Source organism: Anopheles coluzzii, chromosome 3, assembly GCF_943734685.1.
Source record: "Anopheles coluzzii chromosome 3, AcolN3, whole genome shotgun sequence".
NCBI classification, from domain to species: domain Eukaryota; kingdom Metazoa; phylum Arthropoda; class Insecta; order Diptera; family Culicidae; genus Anopheles; species Anopheles coluzzii.
Window position 1 is genome coordinate 39,492,302 of NC_064671.1, and position 26,351 is coordinate 39,518,652.

The 26,351-nt window shown below is 38.9% G+C and overlaps 1 protein-coding gene across 1 annotated transcript in view; it reads left to right on the plus strand.

Annotated features, from left to right (window-relative positions):
• Positions 1-26,351, plus strand: part of LOC120954867 (putative neural-cadherin 2) — a 141,645-nt gene that overhangs the window by 67,254 nt on the left and 48,040 nt on the right. The window contains exon 4 of the mRNA XM_049608282.1: positions 9,126-9,269. Within this exon, the coding sequence (XP_049464239.1) occupies positions 9,126-9,269 (144 nt within the window). The remainder of the gene's footprint in view (positions 1-9,125; positions 9,270-26,351) is intronic.

Below are 26,351 nucleotides of genomic sequence, written 5' to 3' on the forward strand. Positions count from 1 at the left end.
AGTCTAGCAATAGTATAGCTTACTGAGGAGAAAAATTTGGCGCATTAACCGACTTTTGCTTCGGTTAAATGTTTCATGGTACCCGGGTCAACCCTTCGCACGCGTCTGTTGGAACGCTTTTGACCAGCTTAGGCAAATGTCATGCCGAAAGATAACCCGGGCGACGATGACAAACGAGGACAAACTTTGCCCGGCGCCTTGGTATGCGAAATAATCAATCATCATTATGTTCTGTCTGTTACCGTGCAGCCCAGTATGATTGGTTTATACATTCAGATAAGAGCCACATTTCAGCAAACCCACACATACACACATCGACACATCCAAACGGGCTGCATCGTTAAGTTCTATCGTGTTTGACCTAACTCATTTTCTATGGATGGCGGAATGCGAAACGGTTGGTGGCTCAGCGCAAAAGGGGTCAGCTCAAGTAAAGAGGATAAAAAACAGAAATTCCAAACGAGAAATGCTGTCGGACTTTGTTGGTGTCTGTTTGGCAGGAATGAAGCACTCGATGAACCGTAATTGATGAAGAATTAATTCAATGAAAGAAGATTGCCCATCCACAAAAAAGGGCCAGCTTTAACACAATTTTAAAGCGACGAATCAACTGATGGAGCAAAATTAATTAACAGTATTATCAAAGTTTTGATTCAAACGAAAGTTTTGATTCAATACAGTATACGTTAAAGTTATTGAATTTAATTTAATTTAAAAAGGAAAGCTAGCAACTAACCGCTGCACCGGCAGCATTCTCAAAAGGTGCATGAACTCAAGTAGCATTGCTTTACCGCCGAGTGCTGCTGGATGCATCTTGAAAATCATTGGTTTTGCTTTACTTCTTTAAGTAGCTAAGTAAACTCGACCATAAAAATACGTCCAATGAACGTCAAATATGTGTTTTGAAGATCCAGTAAAATGGTTCTATGAAGATCCAGTCGCCACATAATTCATTTGCCAGTACAGGGAAACTTAGGGGAAGCAATCCACTGATATTATACTATCACCCTCCGTAATGATTTGCAAACCATGTTCTTCACACCGGACATCCGATGCTGTGTGATATAACGAATGAGCTGGAAATGTTTGCTTGATTTATGATTTTGACATGATCAGCCAGTAGTGCTTCCGCCCAGTGCCCACATGGTGCTGAGAGTTCGATTCTCGACACCAACAGCGATAGCAAAAATAATTCAATTACAGCTCCGAGGATTACTGCCACTGGGACGTATCGATTAACGAGGAAGTGACTACCCGTATCTCACACCCTCAAGAGGGTGATTGACGATTCTGCCTAACGGGATTGAATGGTAGTCCGGACTATGACGTATGTTTCCCACGGAGAGCGGAATGCAAGAATCGATGTATGCCTGCCTGCGTCCGAATCATTCAGTGTTTGTTCGCGTGTGTACTTTTGGAATTACGAAATTGCGCTTTTTTCCATTGCTTCTTCACATCATGCAAGCACTCTAGCCGCTTTTTTCCACCAATCTTAGAACCTGGGAGCGGTGTCCTCTCGATTAAATCCACCTGTTCCTACCTATCCTTCCAGTCCCGACTGGTTTGCTCATTCTATGGATAATCGGATGGAAAGCTTTTAGGAAAATGGAACCGAATAGTTTACTTCAATTGGGGACCCATCCCCGTTCAAACACCCAATACTGCTCCCTAACAAACCACGTATCAACAAACTCATAGCAGATGTTGGCTGTTCAAGCCATAGCCAATCAAATTTACTTGATTTGTGTTTGAAAAAAAAATTGTTTGAAAATTTGAAAATTGTGTGCAATAATTTCCGATGCAAACAACGAGCACACCAAACATTCATTTCCAAAGCACAGATTCATCGTCACTTTTGAACTGTTCGCTCAAGCAGTGAGCAGTTTTTCAGCCATGAGTGATGAATATACTCTTCTATGTTTATAGTGCGATAGAAAAGTCGTGATCATAAATTGATAATACCTCCTGCAATTTTCTTTTCGCTTTTCGAGAGCTGCTGTAAAATTTCCAACAAAAAACAAAAGCAATTCTAGCAATTAAAACAATTCTCTGAACTTATTGAAATCCCGAGGCATCTGGCAGTGACGGTTGAATCTTTTCACCGTCGTCAATCACTTGTTCCCCATAGTCCGTCCGGGAATGAAAGTTGCTGCATAATGGTAGGTCCATTATTGCGATTCTCGGTAGTTTGTACAATATTTAAAGTACCAAAATATTCAAAACAAAGTAATGACCCCATTAAAAAGTACACTCTTCGTGGAATAGATGAAAGATTCAATTTTTTCATCGTACAATGTGTTCATTATTGCCATAACTCTGCATTGCTGGCAATACGCCCTATCTTCATTAAAGAGCATGTTTTACCAAGAAGGTTAAAGAATAGCTATATTGTGCTATAAGATCCGAATTTCAAAACCATGTAAGTCAATATTGCAATAAAATGTAATTTATAACATCCTATCTCTCTCGGTACACCAAATGATACGTTATTATTTACCTTATTTACCTGTTAAGAGCATGGGTGTGGTTTTTTGAAAAGAAATAACAACAACCATACTGAAGCTACTGATGATTTTTTTCAATAAAATGTCGGTGGGCTCGATGATAAAATGAATAACGTGCAAAGGTCGTTACTGCAGTAAAGGCACACACTTTCAGGAGAACTGAGCATCCCATCCATGCCCAGGTTTGACCGGACTACATACCGTTATTATTACATCAAACATGTTGTGCCCTGTAAATATCACCCCAGAAATATTTCCATTTACATAATCCAGTTTCGGTACCCATCAAAGCACCAACAACAGCAAGAAGAAGATAAATATCACACACACCAACTAAACAAAAAGTTCCCACACCACACATCGACATTGGTTTCATCATGCATAACCAACGACCGTAACCGCTCTGGTAAATCAGAGCCCAAATGATCCTTGCCGACCTTTTCAGGCAAATTGCGGACCGGGGTCGTATCCAAAAATCCGGTCACCCAAGCCACTTTCGGCGACTCACACTTTTGGTCCCTGAAAACTGTCGAGCTGCTTAAGCCAAAGTTCTTCGGAGCGGGTAAGTTAATGGCATTTCGGAAGCGGCCCATCAACCGATCTAAGAAGATGAGGAAGAATGAAACCATCATCATGAGCCAGTATTGTTGATATTGGCGTCCAATAAATCGCAACTCCCTTGGCAGTTCACACGAGCACGTAGTCCCGATGCGCACCTTTTGCCGGTGTCTTCTCACACGCAGTCTCGTTTCCTCGGCGAAGACCCCTTGATCCCTGTTTACCATCTGCTCAGCTAGATGTCTGCATTAGCTCTGCTCGTTTGTCCCCAAATCCTCTGTCCCGAACAAAATGAAACCAGATTATGCGGGTGCTTTAATTAGTAATCCTCCTTTCCATCGGTTCGACCCGAGTTTGGTGTTTTTTGTAATCTGACCGGGGACAAATACTCAATGCACGGGGGCAACCGTGTGAACGCTCCGTATCGCTCCGGGGACTATCAGAATGGGGATTCGTTCGTAATAGATCACCATAACAAAATAGCGTCGAGCAGTAGTATTCCACGTGTGAACCGACCAGTTATAAAGTGCTACGAGTGAATAGTGATTAAGTGTGTGTCTTTGTAGAGGTGAAGAGGTGTACATGTGCTTAATTGATATGATTGAAAGAATCCACCCAAGCTGATGGCCTAGTTTGGGAGTTGGTTTTGTAAAAGAAAACATTTCCGTACAATATGTTCATTGGCGACAGTGTTTTTGTTCGAAGATCTTTGTCATTCTTCAGTAATTGTTATTAAAAGAGGAAAAACAAGATTCATAACAAATGTTTCCTTTGTTCATTCATCGTATTTTACAAAAATGATGAAATTATAATCAAAAAGTTTTTGATTAATTTATTGTTTATTATTTGTCGTTATACGATTCCCAGCATAAGTATTTTAAGATCTGCTGCAAATTTTACATTTTTTACTTAAACAAACGGAGCTATATTATCCAATAAAATCATTGAATGTTATTGAAATTCTATAATAAGAATATATATAAGAAATATTCGTTTTGTAGTTTTTAAAGTGATAAGAATTACAAAAGTTACATTTACAGTAGTTTTAAATTAAGCGTAAAAGCAGATTTTTGCATACAGAATAAAAGTGCACAACCCATATTTTGCATGAAACAGTTCGACATACACCAATCCTACCAACGATCCCGTCAACCAAATACACAACGCAGCAGAAACCCATAACGCAACAGTCCCTTGTCTCGATAACTAATGTCCACCTGTCAAACGAAATGCAGTTTACTGAATCAAATCACGAACAGTTACTCTAAAAAGAAAAAGACCAACATCCAAATTGAAATAACGGGTGGAAGATAAATCACCATCATCAATTAGATGCTCGTCCTGTACACCCACGCATGACTACCCTTTCGGGAACGGATGATGAGCTGTCCAATTACGTTTCTTCTCACCCAACCCAGAACTCATTGCGGTGTACGAAAGTGCTCGCGGTGGATGCAAACGTTGTTGCCGACCGTGCGGTTGAAAACTGTGACAAGAAAGCAACCGAAATGAATGTATGTGAGTGACTGTTCACCAAAGAGCAATGCAAGAAGTACGGTACCATTTCGTCAGGGCAATCTTTCCTCAAACCATTTCTAAATTTTCGCCGGCATTGCTCTTAAATCCAATTGCATCAGCAGAAGTGGAAAATATTGACCTCCTATGCTCGAAATATAATGTGTTGGAGCAAAAGATAGTAAGCATAAGAAACAACCCGAAAAGCTCATCGCATCATTATTTGGCCAGTGATGGAAACTCTTCCAAAATGGCAACATATTTTCCCGCTGACTGTTTCCTTTCCGTGGTAAAGAGCTTTTCCAAGCCTCAGGCCCAGAAGCAGCAGTTCCTTTCGCTTCTTTTGTTCTCGATGTAATGATAATATCTGTTGAACGTGATAACAGAACCACACCAGGATCACTTCTGGGAAACCCCTGGTTCATGGAAAAAATAAACAACACAACGACGGAGTTTGGGAAAATCGGAGGAAGATAGCACAATAAAGTCCATCCCAATATAAAACAAGACGGAAAACAGAATGTGAGCATCACTACAACAAATTGATGCACCTTTTTATTTAATTAATTCCACTTAGTGTTTGTTTATTGCACAAAAATGTCATCGCTGGTTGAACAACCATTTGGTGTTGTGGGGCAAACACGGAAATTCCGGAAGTGGGAGTGCAGTGAACCCCGGTGTGGAAAGAAAGCTCAAAAACATTATACTTTCCTTTCAATCTTGTTTTTATCGACGACATGTGCCTTTGGAAACGAAATTGCATCTTTTGTTTTGGGGAGGCACGGTTATAAAAATATAAATGCAATTGTGCTTGTGGCTATGTGTTGTTTTTGGAACAGAAAAATTAAGAATCGTTTCTTGCAGTTGGAATGTCGGAAGCACGTGATGCTCAATTAGGTTGTTATTTTTTAAGCTAGCGAGTATTGGACAGTGGCTACAAAACGGAAGACTTGTGAACAATTGGCGGATTGGTACGTGGTGCTAATAGCTCAGTTTTGCTTATAAAAGATGCTTATAAAAGTTATCGTCAAGATAGAAGGAATAATAACTGACGCTTTTGTTTGAGATCTATTAAATAAATTGGGTTTTCCTATTAAAAAAAATCATGCCTTCATAACGATAAATTTGCAAAGCACGTGGAAGATTACAGCTAGCAAAATATTAAAAATGTTTCCTCATATTCTCCAAGCATTAATTCAACAGACCCACATATTTAGTCTTATATTTATCTCAGTGTTCATTGTTCAATCAAAAAGATAAAATGAGTTTAAGAAAAAAATTAGAAGCCCACTTACCAGCAGCTCGCTCGTGCCACTCTCCCAGAGGACAGACAAACATGTGATAGCTTCATTCATTCTAGTTTTAGTCTATCATTCTCGCTGATGCGCTAATGTGTGATCACCAGCGTATGCAGCCTTCTCAATAGATTCTAATATCTTACTCCTAGACCCCACTATCACATCACAAGTTACAGATACAGTCACTGGGGCTCGTATTAATAGACGGTCGTAAAACAAAACATGATTCTATACCAAAGTCAATTAGCCTCGCAAACGTCATGTTCTGTTTCTGCATCGGTCACATGAAGGGAAGCAGATGAGGTTTTGACCGCCTGACGATGACGCACTCATGGAATTATTTCCAATAATTGGGTCGGCTAGGAGAGAGGGAGATAGAGACAGAGAGAGATATAGATAAAACGAGAGAGAGAGAGAGAGAGAGAGAGAGAATAAAATAGAAAGAAAGATCAAGCAGAAGCCATGCATTCGCTTACCAGCTGTTAAAATAATAACAAATGTAAAGTGTCCTGCCCGACGCTAAATAGCAGCATCATCCAAGGGAGGTTGCCGAAGACGATTTTATGTCACGTTAATAAAATGTATTGGTTTCGCGTGGCCCTGATGCAAGGATGATACATTCGCAACTATTTTCCATGCTGATCGGGCGTTGTCTTATTTTAGTTGCTATAGTCGCTTTTGGAGGTACTTTATCTGCCAGATCACGCTTTTTATTACCATTAGCACAGCTATCCTTCCAAGAGTACGGTTTAAATAAGGGACATCGATGGGGTCGGCGATGGTATGGGTGTATTGACTCTCACAGAACATGGCAGATTTGTCCTGTGACGTTTTATTCTCATATTGCGTCCTCAACGAACGATTCCATGGTCACAACTATCGTTGTCAATTGATTGTCATTAACACTCTGGGCGCTGGTAACTCTATGTTCACTGCCAGCAACTGGCAACACAATGTTCTTCAATGTTACGTGCCTGATACGATATGCTACATGAACAGCAAGGGTCTACTGTTTATAACTACATTACGTTGAATGGTTAATGGTAGTATGTAAATGTGCTTATCACCTCCTGTAAATCACCTTGATTAAAATAAGTAAATAGCAAGAATCCTTTCAAATTGATTTACAGATGTTGCCATGACGGAGAGAGACAAAGAGAGAGAGAGAGAGAGAGAGAGAGAGAGAGAGAGAGAGAGAGAGAGAGAGAGGGAGAGAGAGATGGACACAAGAAGAAGAAGAAGAAGAAGAAGAAGAAGAAGAAGAAGAAGAAGAAGAAGAAGAAGGGAGAGAGAGAGAGAGAGAGAGAGAGAGAGAGAAAGTAAAAAAGAAGTAAAACTAAAACAGCAAAATTGAAAATCTTTCTTTCGATTCTTGTACCAGTTCTTGGGTTCTTTTCATATACGAGTACAAGAGAAAAACAGCATCCAAACCCCGTTGTAGTTAAAACTGTCGTTCTGTCAGTCTAAAAGGACACCAACATCCAGCATCACGTGTCCAGACCTGAAAACAAGTTAAAAATTAAAAAAAGTATTGTGTGTGTGTGTGTGTGTGTGTGTGTGTGTGTGTGTGTGTGTGTGTGTGTGTATGTGTGTGTGTGTGTGTGTATGTGTGTGTGTGTGTGTGTGTGTGTGTGTGTGTGTGTGTGTGTGTGTGTGTGTGTGTGTGTGTGTGTGTGTGTGTGTGTGTGTGTGTGTGTGTGTGTGTGTGTGTGTGTGTGTGTGTGTGTGTGTGTGTGTGTGTGTGTGTGTGTGTGTGTGTGTGTGTGTGTGTGTGTGTGTGTGTTAATTTGAGGATTATAAAATGAATTTTGAGGCTGTTCGGAACATGAATCAAATCATCCGTAAATTGAACTATGAGCTTGAAACTGTCCGAAATATGCATCAAATTATCGTAGATGTTATTACAATTTGCAATTCTTCAAGTAAAATTATTGAAAATCTTCATTATTTTGTAAAATGTAGAAGGTTTGTTTTAGTTAAGTCAGCTAAACAGAGGTTTTTCAAAATTAAATTCATGTTAGTAAAACAATATGAAATGCCAAACATGCCTTTGGTGTCCGTAATTCGAAGCAATTATATATTAGTCAGGTATATTACGACTGTAACCTTGTACGTCCTTGAAAGGTATCTTTTTAACGTAAAATTTAAAACTGCATAGTAAGTTGCAAAAAATCACGGAACAGTATTTATCATAAAATTAAATGAAAAACAATATACAACAAGAAGTTCCAATTTGAACCCGGATGGTAACAGTTATATCTCATCAAACTTTGAGTCGTACTGAGTCTCAAGGCATGGCGTACATGGCTCGCGTTCAAATGAACGTACGAATGGAAGTCAGAAATCATGCTAGTAGAAATAGATTTTGAATTGCTTCAAATTGTGCTGCCGGCTACATTTCTATGCACACAGTCCCCACTTGAAGGATAGGGAAGGGAGGCCAAACACAACCTTCTGTGTCTTGGGACCATGGCGATTCCGTACGGCGATTGCAATTGCACTCAGCTGGAACGCGCGAACAACCATTCGCTCTCGGTTCGATGGATATCTATGTTTGGATTTCGGATTTTTTCAGGGCGCCAATGCACATGATTTTTGCTTCTTCGAATCACTCCAACAGAAAATCTAGAATCGAGCACACTTAATGGATCCAATGCCACCGAAAACGAAACGAACCATTGGATTGGTTGGGAAGTGTGTGGGGTGAATCGGTAAAGCTTTCGGTAACGAGCGAACAATGTGTGCGGTTTTTATTTTTCCATTTCAACTTTGAGCACTTTTTTCTGATGCATTTTTCCCTTCTTTACCGGGTCTGATGCGACATCTTTGTCTATCCACTTTTTTGTACGTTGTGTAACTTTGCATTGCAATTACCGTGGTTGGAGACCGTAATGGAAGCAGGAAAATCGAAATTTATCTACCGGTTTTCGATTAGTGGTCACTGATGCTCGGGAGCGTCCGGTCCAGACCCGGTTGAGTGAGTGATATATGCGACTACTGTTAAGATACTGGGTGGAACACGATATTAGAAGCAAAATTAAAATATTTTTTCGTTTTTCATTTTATTTGCTATTTAGTCTCCTCGAGATAGGGTCCCATATTATAGCACTTTCCTTTGTGAATGAAGCTGTACTTATATTTAATATATTTGATATTTGATGTTTGATATTCTTTGCAAAAAGTATCAGAACACAGCTGTTAACAACCAACTGATAAGAATTTTATGAGTTTTGTTTTGTTTTTCTTTCAGTTACTAAATTCATCAAAACAGGTAATGCCGACAAAAACGACTACCCACTCTATTTTGATAAGGTTTTCTATGAGGTGGATATCGACGAGAATGTGGAAATCAATCACAACTTTCTTAACGTTACCGCAAAGACGCAAGGTGAGGGTAAGTATCAACATATAGTTTTTGTAAAATATTTCAAAAATGTCTTTAAAACCATGTCAAAAAGCGGTATTAGTTGTTGTTAAAGTATATACAATTTATTTAAAAAAAAATATGCCAATCGGAGACTCATTAAGTTATTGGACTCATTTTCAGTATGCCTTTATCTAGTCAGCAGAAATACACATTACAAAATGTTTTGCCAAATATTTGTCTCTGAATTCAGATCCTTCTAAATTATGCGGGCATATAAGCATGAAACCTTCAACAAAGACGGAGCGATCAGTCCTGACACCCAGTAAAAAAAATTCTAACTTTTTACCAAATGTCGTTGGTTTTCCTATATCCTTGGAAGTGCACTATACCAACCTGTGCAACAAGTCACATATTCTTTCACTTTTTGTGCACCTTCCTTGTCCCGAAACTGTTTTCCTGTGTAACCTCCAACTGGAAAGCATTAGAGTTTGCCCGTCTTTACATGACGCATGGCGCTTTCAACTTTTTGTGTAAATGTATGTGTTGGTATGTTTGGTATGTGGGTTTGTTTGTTTATCTGTGTGCGAACCATAGCCTTATTCTGTACTTGCTACTTTCTAGTTAGAAAACACAACTTTTAGTATGTTTAATTTTTTCCTACAGCAAAGCGAACCTTACTTTTTGGAGCCTGGGCGCGCATTCTTAATGCTCGAAGCTTAAAAGCTCTTGGATGGGAGATGTTTGTTTAGATATGATAAACCACTCGAAACAAACCATTTAGGTGCAGGAAGTTTGAAAGTGTGTACTTTGTAAAGAGGATCAACTTAAAAAAATAATAATAAAAGTTTCAGTTCGGATTTTTATTCGAATTCGAGTACTGTTACAAATTTGGGAAAAAAATCATTGATCAATCATAATATAACCCGTTATCACCTCTCATAGGTGATCTTTATATCTTTATATCCATGTTACACAAGACATCTGTTTTAAAAGCAATGTCCAATAAAACATTTTATATCTCATTAATACAAACCATCACCACTTGAAGATAGTTTATTGTTGAGCCTTGAACAGCAAATCTCTGCAAAACCTTATTCTGTTCTGCCGCGAACATCATTAAAAAAAAGGAAACGCACAAACTGATAATGTTAAAAATACTGCTTAATTCAAGACGTTGCGCTGATGTTTGAAGATTGGAAAGTGAAATATGCGCCCAGTGTGTACACATTATGCTGGAAGAGCAAAGGTTGTTCAAACGTCACAAGACGGGAACCATTCGCAGAAAAAAAAACATTTCTTACACTACCGCTCAACAACAAAGGCAAATATTTATCACAAGAGAAACAAGAAGCACTCTTCCCGCCATCCAAAAGGCACGGTATGCGCTGAGACATCAAGCACGCAAAGATGTGGCGAATAAGTTGGGAGGAATGTTTGCTGAAGAAATCTTTTTTGCTATTTTAAAGAACAGTTTCTGCTAGCATAGGAGATGGCATTTTCAGCTTTAAGGTTTCGATTTCGCTAAGCATGAACTAATTTTGAAAAAAGTGATATAAAGAGTAGGTCACATGCTTAAATAGTGAATGCTTTCCATGGACCACAAATGTAAACGAACGGGAAGGTTTATTTTGGTGATCGTAAGTTGGATAACCTAAAAACATAGATCAGACTAAAAAAAAAGAACAACATATTATGGTCAATGAAGGTTGCCTGTGAGATGACACAAATGCTGCACAAAAAATCGTTTTTCTGTGTATATATGCTTTCCCTCGTTTGCGCTCGAATTAATTTATATCGATTTGATTAGAATTTCGAAGCAACTTTCCTAAACTGAACCAGCATGTACCTCTCGCCCGAAAGTATAATGGGAAATATGCTGCAAGCAACTTCTATTTTTCTTTTATATTTAAACCTTGATGAGAGAGGATGGCCTTTTTCCAAGGAGGCAGAAAGGACGGGTGACAAAAAAAACGATTGGATTATAAGCACGAAAAGCTTAGCACCTGGGTGGCGACAACTCCAGCCCGACGTCGCAAACAAGTGGAACCACGCCAAACTCTAACGCAAAACGCCACGCAGCCAGTTGTAGAATTTCTTCTAATACCTGTCCAATTGCGTTTTCACAATCACCAAATCCTTCTGACGGTAACCATAGCGTTGCCGCAAAACTCGATACACGCGTAAATCGATGAATGGAATCAAGTTGGTGACACGATATTAAAGAAATCTTGCCATTTCCACCAGCAAGGCAGACGCTAAGTGGAAGGCTGAAATTAATTCAATTGGTTAATCTCTTTACGAGAGTCACTCAAGGCCATGGTCATGATGGGCACGCGAAAGCGATAAAGCTGATTTTTCAATCAGTTATTTTGAGCAGTTTGGTTATGCTTGGCTGATTTAACAAATATAGCAATGGTGATTCGAAAAACAGCAAAAGAACAATCAAAAGTGGACGCCTAGCATTGCTTCGTTTCATCAGTGGTGGTGGTGGTGGTGATGGTGGTGCCAAGTATCGTTACTCGTGTGTAACTTGGAAAAGAGATGAATTAAATTGGAATAACGTAGCTGCTCGCTGGTAATATATAGTATCCTGTGCAGTGAAATGAGCAACCGTGAAAAATTTGTCAATGGGTCAAGTTGTCAATAGACAACGAGACTGATTTGTTTATTTTTTTATTTGTAAATGTTAAGTGATTGGCCATCATTGGCCTTATCACTGATCTTATAAACTAAACTTATAATAACATAAACCATCACGGTACAATGTAACATCAGCACAAAATAATTAACAAAGAGTATCACAGCAAGAAAAACAGGTTAACTTAAGGAATTCCAGTCAAAAGAGTCATAGTGTGCATTAAATCTGATAGCCATCGCAGTCAAAGGTACATTATCGCTGCTGTACATTATGCACGTCTAGTTTGGTAAACTCTTAGTAGCCTAAAGTTTCTTAAAATACGAGCAGATACGTGGAAATTAACTCTAGCTAAAAGGTCCGGTGAATCTATATCTCCTAGGATGATTTTTTTCATGAACAAGATTTGCGCCGTTTCGCGACGAGTAGCGAGAGACTCGAGTCCAAAAAATGGGCACTGATAAGGTCCCCTTTTGATGTGACGGATGATTATTTTGATTTGTGGAGTGCTTTTGCCTAGAACCTTTTTTTTGTGACGGAACAAGCGTGCGTGCGTAAAACAACTCTAATAATTATAATAATAATTAAAATTTACTTAGGTCTTATCTTTGCTTTACAACCTGTTAAACGCACTTATCCCTTCAACCATCAAACACGCTTAGAAGATTTGTTAGTGATGTAATAGCTTCTAGGAAGTGTGGAATTATGCTATTTTACGAGGTGGGTAGGTTGTGATGAAGTCAAGCTGATCTTTCAGTCGTTATTGATGCTAATGGTATGATTATTTCTATGGCTGTGTTCAGTACTTTAGATGCTTTTAATCCTAAATTATTGAAGGCTCTTTTGATCTGACGTAATGATAATTTCTTGAAGTAGCATTGTGATAAAACTATCCATCGTTTGATGAAATTTACAATACCATCGATTGACGGCAATGACGGTGCTTTCAGTCAAAAATTTAAGAATTGTAAGTGCCACTTCTAACATCTCGTAAAATTTAGAATCTAAAGCATTATTGCAATTTCGTGCACTTAGAGTTGATGTTACAGAACAACAGTCTAGAACTTCCATTTAGGAAATTACTAAAGTTCACGACTCCAGCATGTATGATGGATTTGTTAATAGGCCATGCCATTTTTCAACAAAGCAAAATCAAGATATGTTTGATTGTTATTAGTATAATAATAATTTTTATTATATGTTATCTTTGTAATCCCATAGAATATCTCATCTGTTATTTAAGGATGTCACATAAATGCCTTTTGTTTTTGTTGATTAAAGTTGCTCAAGTAGTGGCAAGATATTGGGTTTCATGGAAGTGTTAAATCAGCCTTAACATAACGCATGCCTGCTATTTTGACCGGTGTTTAATTTCACAGTTATTTAAATATTTTTTTCTAGTTGCTGGATTGTTTACATCTTCCGAATACCCTTATATATGGTATTTTATTAAATCTGTCCATCGCCAATTTATATAAAAACGAAATAAATCAACAAATTTGGTGTTTATCTTAATATAAGACAGAGAGTCTGTCTGTCCCGCTCTGGTGTCAGGATGTTTTACTACCAGAAAACAAGTTTTTTTTATTGATTTTACATTTGTATTGTCGATCTGTTGTCAGTTTTTCGTTTAATAATTATGATAACTCATTTATGTAATAGAACTTTAATGTTCAATTGTGAATATAATGCAAAATAAGGAGCTTAAGATCCGCAGAAATCAAATTATATCTCCAAAGGACCTCACAATTATACATATGACTTAATCGCGAATTCAACCAATTAGGCATATAGTATGCCCAACACGTTTTCAAATAATATTTTTTAGTTTGAGTTTGTATGTTGCGTTGTTGAAGAAATCTAAAATTATCTTTATCATTTATTTAGTTTTTGTAATTGTTACTAAAACATGTACTGGGGCGTGTTCTGTTATTGTTGTCTTATAATTCAACAAAAAGTAAATGAGTGTACTTCACGATTAACATCTAACGAAAAATGAGCACAACGGACCTAAAAAAAGAATTAATTAAAGCTGAGTTCATTGAAACAACAATATTGAAATGCCTTTTCACCTGTCTGTAACACAAAATATCGCCCAGGAAACATTTATAATTACGTTACATTCGTTCGCATTCCCAAAACAGCATAAAAATCATTAAATTTTTACGTGATTTAACAACTTTATTCATCAGCTAAGAGGTAAGCAACAAGGCTTCTTTCATTTTCATGTTGCTACAAAATCGTATCATCTTTGCACCCATCTCCAATAGCAGCCAGCCACAAATCTTTACCAACCAAGGGCGCAATTTTCTGCAGTGTGGGTGGGAATAAAATTGCTCCGCAAATTTAAATTTTGATTCCAACATATACATACGTACCAACATACACATACTCGTACGCGCACTGAACAACAAAACCCCATGCTTTTTAGGCGCAGTGCAGAAACCGAAGTGTTTACGCTAAACCCATCAAATTAACTTCAAATAAGGCAAGTGTGTGGAATAGGGGCCATGTGTGTGTTTTTTAAGCACCGCCAAAGGTGCAAATAATTTCAACACACGACACGTTCCTAGGTGCCAAAAGCTTCCACTGCTAAACGCAACAGGCAAACTACATGATGCTACACGCGTATACTCACCGCTCTGGTCGTTCTCTGGCTTTGCAAAGAACGGGAGCTAATGTAAACATTCTTGAGAAGAGGCGTCCAAAGCATGTTCGGTTCGCAGAGAAGCACACACATAATACAGCTAGGTGTATCAATTATGTACCAGTCCAATAGTGGCATATTTCAGATTGTTCTTCTGCATTCGATCTGAAAGAAAAGCACTCACCCTCACAATCTTTGCTCATATTAGCTGTAGCAACATTTCAAAGCGACAGAAGCTCGAAAAGTTGCTGCAGTACAGTTGCAGAGCATTTTCTTAAGCTACCTTCTGCAAATATCTAATTTAACAAAGCACACTTCAATTCCGTGAAAATGCTTACACCACGAAGCAAACCTGGGGAAAAGTAGTAACTAAACCATCAAGTATCATCTCAAATAAATTTTTTTATATCGATACAATGTTAAAGTCCGTTGATGGTACTCTTGGCTGTGGTTTTAGTTGTAGTGCATACAGTTAGTGCCGGGCCTTTCACCGGTCACCGCTTTATGAATTGCTAGAAACTCTAGCTAGAAGTCCGTTGGTGCTTGCTGCCGATAGAATGAGGCTCACGGTACGTACAGTATACATCACCTAGCATGCGGAATCAGGACGCATATTTTTATTAAATTGAACGTTTGAACATTCCTCATCAGAGTCGTTTCCTGCACAATATCCTTTCTTGCAACCTTACAGCATAATTAATTTGCTACATTCCCTCATCTTTACTTCAAACGTCATATTTCATTTGATCAGTAAACCCGTCTGCACTGGTGTAGTGATGGGAAAATTGAATCTCAGAAGAGATTCCAACATTCGAATCCCAATCCCAATCCCAATCAGAATCCCAAAGAAATCCCAATTGAATCCCAAAGGAATCCCAATCCCAATCGCAAAGGAATCTTTTAGGGATTCAAATCCTACAAACGGGATCCGATCCGATCGAATCTTTCTAGGGATTGAATCTTCGAATCTTCCAAATCCTGAATCTCCCAACACTACACTGGTATGCTTTGAATTGTATTTTCAGTATTTTACCACATCAGAGCGTGTTGGTGTGCGTACATGCATACACACATCGACTGCTGCCGCAAATATCCTCGTACATTGCTCGTTAGCAGCAAAACCATCCACCGTTAAGAAATCAAACAAATCATTTCCGAGAGTAATGTCGAGGATTGATATTTTTGAAATAGTTGGGGCAACAGCTAAAAGCAATAGCGGAAGGAGATTCAATTGACGAGTACAAAGTATTCCGACTGTACCCTAGCAGTAATTGTAATATATATTTTCTGGAAAACGTACAAAAAAAACTCAATCTGCTGTTCATGCTTACCGATCTGCTCATGCGTTGCTCCTTTTCCGCCCTTGATTGGGTACCTAAAATTTCATTTCGATCTTCATTATGCCGGAGGTTAAAACGCAATTTCTCGAAACATCACCCAAATGGCGTATCGTTTTGATGTTGGGAATAGATCCATGGGTCCATGGGTCATAATCAAAAAGTGTCAGGCTGCTCAGCATCGTACCTACCGTAACAGCAATTATCCTCATGTATTTCCCTTCGAACATGCGCCACATCCGCTTACGCTACAAAATATTTCCATCAAAAGTTGTGCGGTTGTGAAGTCATTGCAGTTTTCTTATTAGTTCTTGTACCACGTGTTATCTTTGGTAGTTCGTTCAAGAATCCTACTTCCTACCAGTGTCGGTTGCGCAAGAATAGTCCCATTAGCACACCGGAACTCGGTTCCGAAGCAAGCAACCGGCTGCTGCGCTGCAAATTCGGCTTCGAGCACATGAACATGATGGGCTTTCATGGTCAAGCATGGCCTCTTCTCAATTCGACGATTCAAATTTGCCAAGTACCAAACACGCAAACTCATGCCAACTGGTACCGCTTCGGACGATGACAAGCCGGAATCGAGGGAAATGACTTTCTTGTCCAGGGCAAAATCTCAGCTCGGCAGAGTAGACGAAACGCTATATACACAATTGGTACGTTTCGGCGTACTTTCACGTCAGTCCATCTTTCAGTGAAGAAAGCGGAACGGGTAAAGACATTCAAACCACCACCGGAAGTACACGATAGATGACTTTACAGTACACTTTGACAAACGTCGGCATGCCACATTTCTGAGCGGGCCCGTTTTCGGGGTAGGAAAAGTTTATAATTACGAAAGCTGTATGAACTCCCGCTGAGCCATGCGAAGCCATCGCGCAAAGGACGGAAAAGGATTATGGCCCCTACAGCGGACATAATTTCACCTCCCACTCAAAACGAAACAAACGATGTGACGATGGGATCAGTGTTTGTGTTGCCCGTCGAGCATGAAAGGCCTGGTTTTGCTTCCACTCTCAAGTGGCATTATTTGTACTACCAGTGTCGCTTTTGCTCAAAGCTGCTTATTCTGGGTACAGGTAGAGGAGTAACATATAATTCCTTTTTGCTTCCGGGTAGAGCTTTTTCCGTACCAGAAACAGAACGAGCTGTTGACAGTGGCATGCATGGAATTAATTAAAAGCAAACGTATAAGAGTAGCAGAGATAAAAAAAAAACAACAACATACCTACATGTACCTCTTACAAGGGTTCACAAATATGAATTCTTCGAATGCGAAGCAACCGATATAGTTTACGACGTAACCAGTGGTACGAAATTACGAACAAATATTTATCAGTATGTCATCACAAATCTTTCTGTGCCTGAAGTGAGTTGTTGAATTAGTTGGCTTATGGGAAAGCACGTCTCATGATATTAACGTTGGTGAATTGGCTACCATCGAGAAGAGCACAAAACATTCGTTTTCATCTGCAAATAACGGCTGCCGAACCATTAGAGTTAGTCTATCGGAAGGAACAATGTATATTTTATATATTAAGGCTTTTTTGTCACAATATTAACCAAATAGTCTCAAAAAGGCCTTTAAAGCATAAGAACCGTATTCTATTCAGACTTTTGGCCAGTTATCTGATGGCATTAACGCTTTCCTATTCTAAAAGAACTCATACAGTATCGGACATAATAATAGGGCATTGGTTTTTTCAACGCACCATGCACCCGTTGGGCCAGGTTTATGTGTGGTTTATATGTGTTTGTGTGTGTGTATGTGTGTGTGTGTGTGTGTGTGTGTGCATGTGTGTGTATGTGTGTGCATGTGTGTGTATGTATGTTTGAGTGTGTATTGGTGTGTGTTTGTTTCACAAGTATGTCGTTTCGGATAGATTTGTTAGTAGTTTTTTTGTGTTTTGGGTTAGGTTTTTGATGTAATAAGCAGGACCACCACCCTCGCGATCAGTGTTTCTTCGATATATTAACAATTTTACGGTCTTCTTTAGCCGTGGTCTTCTGAGGACGTCCGTTTGACTTGCGCGTTTCGGTTGTCCAAGCGCGTTTCGGTTGTCCAAGCACGTTTCGGTTGTCCGAAGCGCGTTTGCCACAAAAGTGCGCGATCGTTCCATCACGAACTCGATCGTTTTGCGCTTAATGCCAGCAGCCGCCATTCGCTTTATGATATGGCGCTGATAATCGGTACAATGTTTACCTCGACCCATTGTTACTAACATTGCTTTCTTGGACCGTCAAGAACGCGCTGGGTAGAAACTTGGATACGGCTGATCCCGTGCTCTGCCTGCGTTCTGCTTCTTTACGTGATGAATTACAACGTTGTAGAGCAGCGAAAAAAGCGTATGGATAAAAACAACAATGAGTAAGCGAGTAAGCGTCTTCCATTCAAAACCAGAACAGAATACTGCCGCGCTCATGAAACAAAACGCCCATTGAGAAGAATAACTGCGCGCCAGCTCAATGCACGCACAAAGTTTCCGATTAGCACACAACGTTCAACGCAGAGATGCACGCAGACCTTTCAATGGCGTGCACTGGCGAAACACCTGTGAGAGAATGCCGAGTTCATTGCAAATGTGCGCGTGTCCATTGCGCTCCATTTTTACCACACACACACACACACACACATACGCGCACACATACGCACACACACACACACACACACACACACACACACACACACACACACACACACACACACACACACACACACACACACACACACACACACACACACACACACACACACACACACACAAACACACGCACACACACACACGCACACACACACACACACACACACACACACACACACACACACACACACACACACACACACACACACACACACACACACACACACACACACACACACACAAACACACACACGAAAAACAAGTGCACGGTGCGATGATAAAAAGAGGCCCTAGCTTATTGTCCGATACTTTAGTACGCACAAGGGGTTTGAAAAATAAAATTCCTATTTTATAGGATGAAAGTGATTAACAGAACCGTTTTGAATAATATTGCATCAAAATCGGACCGTTTGTCCTGAAAAAAAAAAATTATATATCAAAATATTTCGAATACCTTCCAATAAATGAATTTCGTTACTGAGTGACAGGTACGTACGTGGATGTACTGTTGCGAGAAAAGATGCTAGGTGGATTGAGTTCAAAACCACTCTAACAAGGTACTATAGGTTCATCTCACGTAATTTAATTATACCAAACGGAAACGACGCCTGTCAAAGTTAAGTGCGTTAGAAAACGCTTCATTCTATCACTTCCAAGCTTGGATCGACTCTCCCACCTATTCTCATCCTATCGCAGGAAGCAAGATTCTCAGCGACACTGTTTCCTTCTTTTCGTGCTATTTTTCGCTTACCTATCATCTGATATTCGAGATGTGTGCTTATCTTAAGAAGCACACGTTCCTTTGTCAACGAATGGTTCGTAGATATGTTAATTAGGAAAACTAACGCAAAAACATCCTCTTTCTCGGTGGCAGCAGCAGAAATGCAGTTTTCTCTGAACAGAAGGCAGGATATGGTTAGATAGACAAGCACATACTCACACAAACTTAGCTAGTAATGAAAACGCTAGTGACTTCTTTGGAGCATTTCCACCATCGTTCGTTTAGCCCCGATCACTTCACCGATTCTTTATGAACGCGTCCACTGCTCTTCGTTGGCAGAGTTTGTTCCAGATTATGTTGCACATGCGAGAAAAAGTTAGTGAGATCGAGGGAAGAAAAGAACCATTCACGAAATGGTAATGAGAAAACTAATTAAAAATGATAATTACTTCATTAACTATTACTTTGTACATAAAATTAATTAAAATCTTAAGCTGGGATAATGTGAAACATGAACAAAAAAACACACACACCTACTGACGTTAGGGCTTATTACTGATTTAGCAAGGATGTTGTTACTTTCAAACGAGCATTTATGAGCCTTTTAGATCATATGTGATTGCGGTTGGTGTATGTGGGCGTGAAATTTTACGCGAATCAGGATGCCAAGCGTCTTTTGTTAATATTTAGCTAATATCGGTAGCTTCAGCACCTTTACCTGCTAGTGTTGCTTCAAGAAAGCCTAATTCGTTTGAATGCAGTAAATTTGAAAGGGAACAACATTGATCAGCTGCTAGATAATTCGTTCAAGTGTCATCTATTTTCAAAATATCATTCAAATTCAGATTTTGCAAGTATAAAAAGAATATATAATCTAATCTCAATAAAATACACAGCATACAAATACACAACACACAAATCCACTTTCCCAGATGGATTGACACCGGCTGTTGGAAATCGAATATTTCCATCGAATCGAATCGAATCGAATATCGAATATATATAATCTGCCCGACCCATGACACCGTGGACAGATCTGTTCCCTCATCCGCTTTAACTTCCCGGCTGGGGTGAAATTAAAGCATCTGTTACCATGTCGTTGACAGACCGCCCAATGAGTGTCCATCCCGTGTCTATCTCCCGATCAGTTTTCTGCCTTCCTTCTTCACTGCACCTCAACCGGCTAGCTCCACCGGATCGGCCGAGAATGGCTATATGGAAATTATAAATCAACAGCCGTCACCAAAAAGCTCACGGCCTTGCGAATGGTAACAACACGGGAACGATTTTTAATTCGATTATTTTGATAACGTATTTTCGTTGCTGCAAATAGAATTTCCTTCGAAAAATGTAAATGGGTGGAGCAGCAGCAAAAAATCGGTGGGAATATATAAGAAACACAGACCTGGGGTGAAGGGAAACTAGGAATTGGAGATACAGCTTCGATTGACATTTGAAATGGAAGCTAGGTTGTGAAATACATGGCGTTTCTTAAAGGACACGATTGCGCCTCTTTACTTCAGGCATGGAACATTTGGGCTGAAATTGGTTGTGCGTAGAATTTGAATGGCAAGAAAAGATGTTTAAAGATGTCCATTATGATTGAATATTCAAAATTTGAATTTCAAATAGAACTGAAGAGAATAGAATAATGAAATAGATAATAAACTAGGTAACATGAAAGTACAAAAGTAAAGGAATTAGATTATTTAAAAGTAGCTTACATTTTATGAAGTATTTCAAAAATAATCAATTTTGTTTCTAACAAATGCTGCCTAAAACAAACTGAAAATTTTTTGTGAAAAATTTAACATGGTTAATTGATATACTTCTTCTTTTTTGGCTCAACACAACCGTTTTCGATCAAGGCCTGCCTGTACCACTAGTGGAGTTAGCTTTCAATGACTTATGGATTACCCCCCATAGCAGGATAGTTAATCCTACGTATGTTGGCACGGTCCATTTGGGGCTTGAACCCATGACGAGTATGTTGTTAAGCGGTACGAGTTGATGACTGTACCACGAGACCGGCTATTGGTAAACACGTATCATATATAATCACCACAATAAATGCTTCTCATCATCTTCATCGCCTTGCTGGGTGGCTTGGTCTTGCAATATCTCATGAAAAGTTCCGTTAAATCATTCGGTTGCTCACGCCGTGCGTACAACTTGCGACTCTGCGAGGCGTCGTCGAGGCGTACATGTAGCGTTTCTGCTCTGGTTTTAACCTCAGGCAGCCTTGTATTTAACCTCAATCCATGCTATCGTCAACTATCAGACGCTTGTGGGAGACTTCTGGCAGAGCACAGGGCACGTTTCGCAAACCGTTGCAGAATTGGCTGCCATTAATTTAGCGTGCATTCGCAATAATGATGGAGTGTTATAATCATTTAATTAAATATCTCCATCTGGCAATCAAACCACACTTCAAATGTACAGGCGGGTAGAGGACAAATAAGATTCACGACCATTTCAGGAGAAGCAGGACCGACTCGGCAACGGAAATCCTAGATTATGCCTCATCATGTTTCGAGTGTGAGGGAGAACGAGTATAACAAATTGTACGTCGCTTAACACTCATTAAAATGGCATAATTTATTTTATTTACATTTACATTGATGCTCATCACCAACATAGAGTAGCACATAAAACGGAGCACGGGCGTGTGGATCTTTGGCTACTTCCTTGCGCTAGCCAGGGTAGCGGCAGGAGTACGAAGACATTCGGTGGAAAGAGTAGGCACACAACAGTAGCAGCAGCAGACATTTGTCACCTTCGCTTCGAGTTACGGTTATTAATGGGGGTTTTACTGAAATAGTAAATGACTTTGAAACCCGTATTTTTACTGTGCTCCACACTATGTCGTTTGATGAAGTTGAGAAGTAACGTTTGCAATTTAAAAAATACAAAATCATGGGTTCAAATTATTTTTTTTAAAGTTTATTTCGCATTACCAATCTCAGTTACTTATGTGTTTCTGGACAAAATTTGCCACCTCTATCAGTTGAACTCTAACCGTGAGCAGGAACTCTAATCAAAAGAAGCAGAAAATGAAGACCGAGGGGCATGTGGCAATATTGCTGCGGTAGTTTTTTCCGGGAGATCGATGCAATCCGTCAAAGAGTTAAATAGTACCTTGGGAAATAAACAAACATATCAGGAAGCAGAAATCGGGTTCATTGGCTTCGCAGCGGCAAGCAATGACGCCAAAACTCAAATCGATCATTACAAGTGAATTTAGGCTAAATTACATATTACGGCGTACCTTAGTACGTAATCCTGTTCAACAACCCTCAACTACGTCCCATCCTAATTTTCTAGAACAACATAATGCAAAAGCTCCACTCCAACAATTTTGTCGCGAAAACGAAGAAGAACTGTTAAAATCGAGGCAGATTTTCAAAACCTGCACGCCTGTCTTCGTCCGCCATGGAGAAAATTCCGGAAAACTGACGAAAGGCAGCTTGCATGATCGTAGATTTATTTTTACAAGATAGCTTAGAAAAAACCTACATTTCAAACGATGTTTATAGAGGGACCTTATTTCTCTTAGTTTTTATTCTACAGCCAGCTGAATAAAGTACTTTTTTTAATGCAAATGTAAGCAAATTCATTGAGATTACTAATCAAAGAAAGTGTTGAGCACGATGTTGTTAATCTTCTTAATTTCCTATTGGTGTTTCTTGTTTTATTTTCTTTTTAAATTTCTTAAACCGTTCTAAAAACATATGGATTCAACCAGACTCTTACCACCCGGTGATTGCTCTCCGCCTATTTTCTGAATCAAATCACACTACAACACCACAACATACTTCAAATATTCATAGTCGGAACTTCCGAAAGACGAATTTTATAGGTCTCTCATCGGCCCTTACCAACGTTGACTGGAGCCATATCACCAGAGACCCGGATCTCAATCAAAACATTTTGTCGTTTACAAATAAAATCACAAGCTTTTACGATCAGTTTGTCCCTCGTTATCGGACCCCAACCAAGCCACCCTGGTCTAACTCACGGTTAAAAGACTTGAGAAAACAGAAAAAAGACTCCATAAAATGTTCCGTCAACATAAGAACGAGGTCAATAGAAGAATATTTATTAAAGCTGCCCGTCTGTACCAGACACTTAATCGCCGAGCCTACGCCAACTACGTAAGAAAAATAGAAAACCGATTTAAAAGGGATCCAAGAACGTTTTTTAGTTTTGCTCGACAAAAACGAGATAGTAACAGACTTCCATCAATGATGCTTCTGAACGGAAGATCGTACACCGGTAATGTTGAAATCAGTCAAGCATTTGCTGATTACTTTTCATCAACATACGTGAGTAACTCGCCACCAGTCACTAATGCTGTTACGTCCAACCATATACCTGATGCTGCCGACATTCCTCTTCCTGTTCTGTCTGAAGCTGACATTGCCTCGGCTATCAACGAGTTAAAGCTTTCATTCGCTACTGGGCCTGACGCTATACCCAGTGCTATTTTCAAACGCTGCAGAGATGCTTTAACTCCTGTCTTGACCACATTGTTCAACAAGTCTTTGCAGCAGAAACGCTTCCCTCAAGCATTGAAATCTTCATTCATGTTCCCGGTTTACAAAAATGGAAATAGAAATGACATATGTAATTACCGTGGTATTTATATGTTATGTGCAGTCAGCAAAATTTTTGGAATCACCATTTCGAAACACCTATCAAGTGGTTTTAAAAATATAATCTCCAATGATCAGCACGGCTTTCTACCCAACTGCTCAATTGAAACAAACCTTCTCTCTTTATTGAGCACCTGCTATCCTGCAATGGACAATGGTAAACAGGTAGACGTAATCTACACCGACTTCAGTGCTGCCTTTGACTCCGTAAATCATTCAATGCTAATTTCAAAACTATCAAGCTACGGAGTAAATGGGGCGCTAGTTCATTGGCTCTCCTGTTATTTAAGTGATAGGCATATAACAGTGAATATTTCCTCCTCTATATCTGCACCATTCACCAACACGTCCGGGGTTCCACAAGGCAGTATTCTCGGACCTATTCTTTTTAACATTTTCATAAACGATGTTATTTATGTTATACCAGATTGCGAAAAATTGTTTTATGCAGATGATATGAAAATGTTTCTACCGATATCAGATCAAACCGATTGTTTTACCCTTCAAAACTGCTTAACTCGATTTAACTCATGGTGTAAATCAAATTGTATGCGTCTCAACATATCTAAATGCTCTGTTATATCCTACACTAGAAAAAGAACCCCCATTGTTTACGATTATAAAATTGATGATAGATCAGTGCCGCGTAAAAATGTGATTCGCGATTTAGGCGTCCATTTAGATAGCAGACTTACGTTACAGAACCACTATGAAGCAATACTTTCAAAAGCCTTCCGTTTGTTAGGATTCATTTTGCGTGTTGCGAAAGACTTCAAAGATCCATTCAGTATAAAAGCTCTGTATCGTGCAATTGTCCGTCCTAACTTAGAATTCGCTAGTATTATTTGGACTCCGACACAGCAATATTTAATAGATAGGCTAGAATCGGTTCAACGTAAGCTCACTCGTTCATTGTTTTACCGTCTCCCGTGGTCTCGTAATTCTGTTTGTCCCTCTTACCGTACAAGGTGCCTGTTATTTGGACTAGAACCTCTGCAACATAGAAGAAAGACGGCACAGTGCTTATTTATACACAAACTTGTTACCGGATCTTTAGACGCCCCGTCAATTCTGAGTAAATTGAACTTTCAGGCCCCCAGTAGAATGTTAAGAACCAGGACATTATTTAACATAGAATTCAGATCGACTAATTTTGGATCAAACGATCCTTTATTAAAAATGTTAAGTGCTTATAACTCGCTAGGAAACAATGTCGACTTGAACTCAAACTTAAACAATTTACGGACCTTTTTACATAGCTTAATATGACGCTTCCACAGTTTATGTTGTTTTCTTTATTTTTATTTGGTTGATTGACAGTTAAACTTGTTATGTTTTTTGATGCGTTTTTGTTAGCACTGTTCTTTAGCATTAACTATAGAAATAAGTATGTTATGTAAGCTTATGCCAGCTGGATAACTTTCGGAATAAATAATAATAATAATAATAATAATAATAATAATAATAATATGTATCAATACTATCATTGAGATAGGATTTCTTAGTGAGTACTTTCAAATACCTGTATGACATGGTATTTTTCATTTTCAGTTAGTATCGTTTGAATAAAAATAAAACGTATGCAGGTTGTTCTTAAGAGCCTGTTAGGCCCATATAATTCATGCGATACACCTAATGACTGGTTTGTGGTTTCACCTTTTGAAAGCATACCAACATAACAGCTTTATTATGCGTTTAATGTATTATCAATATTGTTTAGAGATATACCTACAAGGGAATCAGAAAAACTTATATAAGGAAATGTTCTTGAACTGTTTGATAAACCGTACATAGTTATAGACTATGTTCTATCTAGCCAAGTAGATGCTGCAAGTAGAATACAGGTGTATGAAAGACACTGTCAAGATATCTAAAATATATGTGCTAAGTACATTAAAAGATGTTATTAATTTTCTTGAGAGCTTAAATTAATATCCTAGCTGACTCAAAGGTAATGGTGTCATTTCAAACATTCGTATTTATAGAATTGGAGAAAGATTCTTGTAAAATAAAGGACTTTCAAGAAAATGGGTATTTGCTTCTAGTTTCAAAGGTAAACTAGAAGCAAATACCCATTTTCTTAAAAGTCCTTTATTTTACAAGAATCTTTCTCAAATTCTATAATTACGATTGCTTGAAATGATTATTAACTCCAAATAAACCCATAAAAATAAAGTGCCAACCTGAAACTACTAAGAATGTAGATGAAGCTGATGTTATTTGCTTAAAATAAATTATCTTTAAGAATTAGAATCATCAAACCTTTCTGACTTAACGCTCATCATTGGAAAGAAACCTCAAACATACCACAAATTATACTTCTGCTTCTAATTATATTTTTTGAACACACGCACAGTTCATGATAACTGATTGAATTTAAGCTTCCAGATTTGATTTTTCTTCAATCAGTACTTCCAATTTCACAGACCGTACACTCCTCAATGTCTCATGGAGAAGTCGTCTCAAAACATT